The sequence below is a fragment of the Schistocerca cancellata genome, chromosome 1 (assembly GCF_023864275.1).
Source record: "Schistocerca cancellata isolate TAMUIC-IGC-003103 chromosome 1, iqSchCanc2.1, whole genome shotgun sequence".
NCBI lineage: Eukaryota > Metazoa > Arthropoda > Insecta > Orthoptera > Acrididae > Schistocerca > Schistocerca cancellata.
Genome location: NC_064626.1, coordinates 1,093,707,902 through 1,093,716,390, shown reverse-complemented (window position 1 = coordinate 1,093,716,390; position 8,489 = coordinate 1,093,707,902). Strand labels below are relative to the sequence as shown.

At 36.9% G+C, this 8,489-nt stretch overlaps 1 protein-coding gene across 1 annotated transcript; it reads left to right on the top strand.

Annotated features, from left to right (window-relative positions):
- Positions 1-4,414: 4,414 nt before the first annotated feature.
- On the top strand, positions 4,415-6,795 carry LOC126091570 (NADH dehydrogenase [ubiquinone] 1 alpha subcomplex subunit 8). The gene is made up of 3 exons (XM_049907073.1): positions 4,415-4,680; positions 5,089-5,264; positions 6,436-6,795. The coding sequence occupies exons 1-3, from the start codon at positions 4,552-4,554 to the stop codon at positions 6,656-6,658; spliced, it is 528 nt and encodes a 175-aa protein (XP_049763030.1). The 5' UTR covers positions 4,415-4,551; the 3' UTR covers positions 6,659-6,795.
- The last annotated feature ends 1,694 nt before the right edge of the window (positions 6,796-8,489 follow it).

Sequence of the window (8,489 nt, the reverse complement as noted above, 5' to 3'; positions counted from 1 at the left end):
ATTCGCCTAGGGGCATGTGGAAAAGCTCCTAAAAACCACATCCAGGTGGACCGGCACACTGGCCCTTCATCGTTAATCCGCCGGGCAGATTCGATCCGGGGCCGGTGCACCTACCCGAGTCCAGGAAGCAGCGCATTAGCGCTCTGGGCTAACCTAGCGGGTCACCTGATATAGTATCAGTCAGAAATTCAAGTGACAGCTACGGAAACAATCTGATAATAGGCACTGCTGATGAGCGAGGAATGCTATACAGAGATAAAAGGGCATGGTCCCATTTAGGAAAAGTCAAAAAAGCCACAACTGGAAATGTAATAAGATTTCTGTAGAAAATCCTTCCAGAGCATAGAAACTAGAAACTAAGGATGTCAACAACAGCTTCAAAATTGGCGTTGACTTCCATCCAAAGGACAAGATAATGAACACTGCTGTGTGGCCTAAAAATACTGTAAGAAGGTGTTTTTTATTCTGCAGATCAACCAATGCCCCAATAAAAGAGAGTCTGAAAACCAGGACCACAGACTATCATATAGAAAGAACATTAGTGATGACTGTGTTATAGCAAGTGACAATGTGCATTGTTTAAGAACCAAGGTGAACATTCTATCATTCTTCATAGAAAAAGTGAACCAGATTTTTATGTATAAGTGGCTGAAGCAGATGGTGACTATTGCAAATCTATTTAATATTTAGATGTGGTAAACTCGTGGTATCGAGCTACTACAATTCATGGTGGCGTATTTGCATATGCAGACAAAAATCTTAGTGTAAAGGAAATTGATTTAAACAACTTTTGTATAGACCAGGACTCCAACTGGTTTCAATAGTGTTAGCAAATATTGGTCTCGTTGTTGTCTGTTGCACAGATGGACAACTGTTTATCTTATGTTACACACCTTAAGTCTGAAAGTGGATTTTGTGGTTACTTCAACATGCATGCAGGTGATGGAAGTACTAAAGAGAAAGTCTTCATGAAGATATGAGCTGTTTGTAGCAAACAAATTCCCAATTATGGATGATACTGTCTAGATACAGTTATCACCACCCTCAGTATTTGGGATTAGTTGATTGCAGATCACAGTGCATTAGTAATGGAACTCAGCATGAAGAGTAAGAGGAAACTGCAACCTAGCACAAGGCACTCAAGCTACACATTCAGTAACAGGTTTATCAAAGAAGAGAGATTAAATGACCTTAAAGCAGTGCTGTCTTATGTCAATTGACAACAGAAAATTGCAGAAATGGGGGCCAGTGACTCATCTGAATGTCTATTCACCCAAATCCTGAAAACAAAATTTGATGACATGTTCCCAGTAACCCTCAAGAAGTTTCCTTTGGGGAAATCAGATGATGGGAAAAATCTATTACAGTGAAGAGGTCGTGTACACCTGACCTAGATACATTAATAGGCATTGTATTAATGATCATGGACCATATGAAGATAGCTTTAGATCTTCCAACTGAAGATCTGCTTCATTGCAACTATTTGCAAGCCAAGAGGGTTTACAGAAAGGGAGTGGAGGATGCAAAGAAGGAATACAATGACGAGATCATTAAAGAGTCTCATAATCCACGAAAAGCAGCTTGAAATTTGGTAAATGAGCACAGAAAGAAGACTACTTCTACCTTAAGTTACTGTAGTCCTAATACCTTCAATCAGTACTTCGTAAAGATAGTAAGAAATAGTGTAAATGAAATTAGCTCATATAAAAAACGTAAGCTGTTGCACTATTAAAAAGTGGAAGGAATTTCACCCTAAAGACACTTTAAAAATAGTGAACACATACAAACATTCAGAGAGTGCCGATATCTATGGCATGTCCCACACAATCCTCAAGAAAATAATTCCAGAGCTTGCTCAACCACTAGCCATAGTAATCAACCAATATTTATTGCTTGGTATCTTCCCAGAATTCCTGAAAGTGTCATGAACAGTACCACTCAAAAAAAAAAAAGAGTACCCATATGAAGGATCCAGTTTCAGACCAATTTTCATAATCCCCATTCTGGCTAAAATTATGGAGTCTGTAACAAAACACCAGCTACAAAATCGCTTCGAAGGCAATAAACTCTTTCAGGACACAGCATGGTTTTCGCAATGGTAAGTCGACAGTTACAGCAGCAATGGACTTAAGAAGGAAGATAAGGCAAGTGTTTAAAGACAGGGAAAGTGTGGCACTGACACTCTATGACCTCAGGAAGGCATCTGACTGCTTCTCACACAAAATACTACTTTTAATATATTAAAGTGCTGTGGTACTGAAGGTGTTGTGCTGGCTGCTCTTCAATCCTATCTTGAAAACCGAAAGCTGGTAGTATCAGTTCATGGTGCAATCTCCCAAGAACAAACACTCGAGAATGGTGTACCCCATGGATCCATTATAGGGCTTCTCATCTTCCTTACTTACATCAATGATATGGGTTGGAACATACAAATATTACAGTTTACTGATGACACCACCCTTTTTACTAAAGGAAACCTGCTGCTCAACCTCCACAAGCAACAGGTATATTGTCTGAAAACATCAAAAAATGGTTAATCGAAAATCAAGTGAAAAATGAATGACGAAAAAACACAACATCTGATATGTATCTTAGCAATGTTGGATACCACATTAAGATGGAGGCTGTCATACTGCTGAGATTCATGACTGACCCAAAACAATCAATGAATGAGCACACAGTTTATCTGTGATCCAAGCTCTCCTGTGTAATGTATCTCCTGGGAAGACTAGAAAGTGTATTAACTAAAGTAGACCTTATAACATCTGTATTATGCACTATTTCATAGCCACATAAATTATGGCCTACTGTTATGGGGACACTCTGAAGGATCCAAGGATGGTACAAAAGAAAGCAGTCACAATCATTACATTAAGCAAAAGACTGGAACATTGCAAGCCTGTATTCATACTGTTATGAAAAATGACAATCTTCAGGCATTATATGCTTCTATGTGTAATCAGTTCAAAATACAGCCAAGGAATTTTCAGCATGAGGCACGACGTGCATAATCATGACACTCACTACAAGAGGAACATTGACATACCAAACTGTCGACTGTTTGGAACTCAAGATAATTTTCCAGTGGTTGCTTTCAAAATGTTCGGCTCATTGCCCTGACAAGTGGAGTCCCTGCCGCCAGAACCATTCAAAAGGAAAATTTCACATGACATGAAAGAACACCCATTACACTTCACTGAAAAATTCTTCAGTAGTGACCGAAGAGAATGAACAAAATAGTACTGTCTCATTTGTGAATATTCTTCATTATATTATATGAAAAATGATAAATAAGTCATATATATGTAATCCTGATGCAGTCTGTCCAGTCATGATAGGTAAACGTTGCAGATCTAGTAGTGTAGTAATATACTAAAGGTCTTCACAAGAAACTTGGCTCATCGAGTTTTGCCATATGTATTATCTCTGAGAGTGGGAACTTAAGTACTATGACAGCAGCATACCGTAGATATCCCTGTTCGATAATGATATATGAATTATATTTTATGGAAACCATTCACTACCAAAGAAAATATTCTTGGCCCAGAAACGTTTTGTAAGGATAATGTGTGGCGGAGACTGTACATCTAGTTGCAGAAACTTTTTCCAGAAACTAAAAATTCTTACTATTGCTTCTCAACGTATATGTTCACTTACATGTTTCATCAGTAAAAATGCTGAGTTGTATAAAAGAAATAGCAAATCATGAATATAATACAGGGCAAAAACATGAATTATACAATGATTGTAAAAATTTGACAGTGATGCAGAATGGTGTGCAGTGCAATGGCACAAGAGTGTGTAATACTCTCCATTCATATATTAAATGTAAGTTTGATAAGATGTCCACGTTTAGGGAGCCTGTGAGGCAATTTCTTCTGGAACGAAGATGAGCTTCTTATTCAAAATGAAAAAAAAAATCTTTTAGAATAAAAGCATATGTACAATTTAATATAACGTAAGATTGAACAATTATGTAGCTACTCATTTTTTTAAACTTTCTATGTCGAAATAATGTATCACTACAGTCCTTTTGTTATCTTACTACCTCTGCACGGTAATGATTTGTTTAAAAAGATCACAGATTGCCACATAAAACGTAAAAAAAATGAATTGACACACTCTATTTCCTTGTGCGCTTATCACAGACGGATCGACGGAGTAAGAAATAAATAAATAAATAATAAATAGAAGTATCCATTTTTATATCCTCTCATCAGTTATTTCGCTGCCCAAATGGTAAAATTCATCTACTACTATACTTTTATAGCTCGTTACGCTTTGCTACCCGTTGACTAGTGAGTAGGATATGCTTTCTAAACACAGTCGATTACAGAGTTTCTGAAAACTATTTACATCTAAGCTTCCGTCAGCTGATTACACATTTAAGTTTTCAATGTTGGCTTAACCGAAACCGAGCTGTAAGGTTGCCTGCCATGCAAATGTGCATGGAGTTATTGTTTTGATCAAACTGGGATACAGACGAAAAGCGTAAATTGGAAAGAAATATTTGCTTTTTTTTCTGTTTAGTATCAAGTTAACGGAAGTGAAATGGTTTTAACAGCAGATGTACAACTACCCACTGAGGAGGAACTAACTGTACAAGAAGTTAACTTAGGATCACCAGCTTTACGAGCTGGTGCCTTCCATTTAGGAAAATATTGTGAACAGGCAAATAATGTAAGTTACCCTTGAAAGAATAGGTAACCAGTTTTGAACGACCATAAATAATAATAATAAATAACACAAATAGCCATTGTTATTTAGTGACCATGTCCAGATTACCGGAATACTGAACTTGGCCTACGTCCATGCCAAAACTTGTTGGAGGAGTCGTTTCACGACACTTTTTAACATTTCCTATGAACTTGGTAGTCAATTCCCTTGCTATGCTTGGTGAAGTAGTTTTTATCGTGTCATGTGTGGTGTGAACTCAATAATAAAATAGTTTTAATGCTATCTTTCGTGCAATTTGTTGTTTAACGAAGATCTGTATGTCAGATCTTAACTTAACGCTCCAACCAAAATGTGACCCCATTCTCTGTGATAATACTTTGCCATTTCTTTAACCCGCGACCTTCAATACAGGAATTTATGCTATGTCGGACTGAATGGAAAGATCCACGGAAATGCCTGGAAGAAGGAAAAGCTGTAACGAACTGCTCGCTTGAGTTTTTTAGGAAAGTGAAAAAGTCGTGTCAGCAGGAGTTTGAGCAATACACAAACTGTATTGATAAGTCTAGCAGCCTTTTGGAGTACAAGTAGTAAGTGCACTACCTTTTGTGTACCTAATGTCTTTTACAGTTCTTTCGTGTTGTGTTCTTTATTTTGTGGAAACTGCAAGTAGCTTTATAAAATAATAAAATCATCTTTATCCATTGTATGATGTGAGTGCAAGATTCCAATAACAAGTGCATTCAAATTGGAGATAAATACACTGCACTTGTTTGTAAATCTGTTCACCATAACTGTTGGGCCGTATAATTTAGCATGGCACTTTGATCATAGAGCTGCTTGCAGTTTTTCATTTGCCACAGAATTTTCAAATATAAGAAACAGTTCAATTAAGGATACATATCCTAGCTTCAAGATGGCATCTGTAAATAAAAATTACTTGGTAATTTGTACTGAAGTGATGCTGACATCCTTGAAGTATAACATGGACAATTTTTCAATTTGAGCAGTCTGTGTTGCTTTTAGAAGTGTTGCCATATTGTGTTGTGCCCCTTTAGTGTGCTAAAATAAATAGATCAACAATAACAACACATAGTCCCTCATATCAGTAAAACACAATTGAATTAGTAGTAATCTCACATTGTTATGTATATCTGATGCCAGTACTTCTGTATAAATAATAACTGAATGTTAAGAAAGTAATAGTTGCTAAATTAAACTGCCTTGAAACCACAGTGTACTTTTTGAAAAGAAAAATTTCTGCAAATATTGATAAAGTATCTTAGTTGTAATGTTGAAAGTACTTTGGTGCTGTGCATGATGTGCGTTATCTGGAAGGATGATATTACTATCCCATATATGCTGAAGGAATCACTTGCCACATAGCATGATAGTAACATATTCATCATTGCCAGAAGTGCTTCAGTTATTTCCTTTCCTATTGCAATAACATTGCACTTGCATAAAGATATAAGATAACCTCTCGAACCCCCCCCCCCCCCCCCCCAAATGCATTATTTTCTAATTCAGAACTAGATGTTTTTTACAATTTTGTGTGTGTGAGTGTGTGTGTTAGAGAAAGAGAGAGAGAGAGAGAGAGGAAAAAAATCTCAATTACGGGAGCTAGAATCAGTGTATACAGTAGTTAGTTTTGATATGTTTTCATTGTATGAATGGTTTTGCAGCAGTAGTTTCATTAGCATTTGATCTGTAGCAAGATGTTAGACATGTGAGCTCATACATACATAATTTTCTTCACAGCTGTCGCAAGACACAGGGAGCATTTGATAAATGTATGCTGGATAATCTGAACCTGGAACGCCCTCCATTTGGTTACTTCTGTGAAGCAAAAGTAATAGATACAAAACGACCAAAACCAGAGGAAGAAAAACCTGCAATCTATCCGGATGCTACTCCTTATTTACCAGAAGATTACCCACGGCCACCAGCCAGATATGGTTCACGCTTCCACTGGTTCAACTAGATAACTGCAGATATGTTTTGTTCCTTGTGGAGTTGGCAACTTTTGTAGTAGACCTATCTCAAATAATACTGCTGAGTAGGTCATATTTCTGTATCAATTTTGAGTTCAGAATTAAACTAGACAAATGCTTTATTTAATTTGCTGAACGTGGTTCTCATTAATTTTCACAATCTAATATTTTAGGGAAATTTTGAGGTTCCACCAATGTAACAAGTAAAATCTGGCTTTCCCCTCTTCTATTCACCTGTTTTGCTCAACAGTTTTATGACCTATGTGACATCTTGAGAGAGGTACAATTGTCATAGCAACTAATTTATAAGTTGCTCACCACAGTGCATTAAGGAACAAATGTAGTACCAGGTTCAAAGTGTTAGAAGAGATTATGTATTATATTTTACTGTTAAATAAAAATATGCCAATGGTGCTTTCAAAATAACTTTATTCTCTCATGGTAGAGTGACCACGAGGTTGTGTTATTCCAATATAAGTCTAATTTGTGACTGAACTGCTGTTTTTATTTTGGTTCCAATGTGCAAAAATCGGTAGTTAAAGTTGTGTGCCAGTCATATTTTGCAGTGTAGCCTCTAATAATGTATTCCATTTTTCAACCCAGTTAACCATATGTGTACTGCTATACCACTGGACCTATCCAAGTAAAAGTTTTGCAATGTATGCATTAATTGTTACAGAAATTTGGTAATCAGCTTCATGTTGGGGTTTTTAAGCATGCTAGCTTACTTCATACTTTTGTGAAGAATTGAAAATGCCATTGAAATTAACATTTTAAAGGGACTTCTGTGCAGTCTTGAAAGTATGATCAGAGATAACACATTATTTCTTGTGAGTGCTGGGGTTATATCTACAAGAAACTAAGTATTTGATCTTGCCGTATTAATCTAGTGATGAAAGACATTTGGTGTGAGATCTACAATGTAGATAGTAAAGACAGCTCAGCAGTGAGGCACATAAACAAGGAGCTGGGCATTGTAGCTAGCTTTCAAGCTTGCATTCTTTTTCAGACCCCATTTACACTCTCTGTGGATGCTAAGGTTGGGTGATGGCCCTTCATTGATAGCTTGTGTCTTTAATGAGCATTACAATTTTTGAGCAGTTTGAATTCTTGGGAGTGGTCATGTATGTGCAGTAATGACAAATGCATGTCTTGTATCAAATAGTATTTTCCATTATCCCATTATGCATGTGGCATTACTTTTGTGGTGCACTTTGTCTACATGACCCTCTGCTTTATGTTACAAAAGTAGTTGTCTAGCTGTTCGATAGTGCTGAATTTTCTGTTTTTTCTGAGAATTGTTCTGTGATAAACACTATCGGAGTTCTCACAAAGTCAAAACATGTACAAGAAAGATAATTGTCTTTGATTAAACTTGACAGGACTTCCTGTACTAAGTCATGTACATCTTCTTCCCTAGAGTGTCCATCACGATCATTTGTACACCTATAATGTGCAAGCCACTGTGAAGTGTGTGGCAGAAGGTACTTCCCGCTATACCAGTTATTGGGACTTCTTCCTGTTCCATTCAAGTATGGAACATGGAGTGAATGATAAGTTAAATATCTTTGTGTGAGCTGTAAGTTGTCTAATTGTGTCTTTGTGATCTCTACAGGACTGGTATGTAGAGGCTTGTAATTTGTTCATTGATTCCTCACTTAAAGCTCATTCTTGAAATCTTGTAAGTAGGCTTTCACTAGACAGCTTGCATCAACATGGAAGTGACTGCCATGTAGCATCACATGACACACACTCTCATTTGCTGCTCTTTTCTAGACATTCAGTATCCCTTGTTAGTCCTATTTGGTATGTGCTTGCACA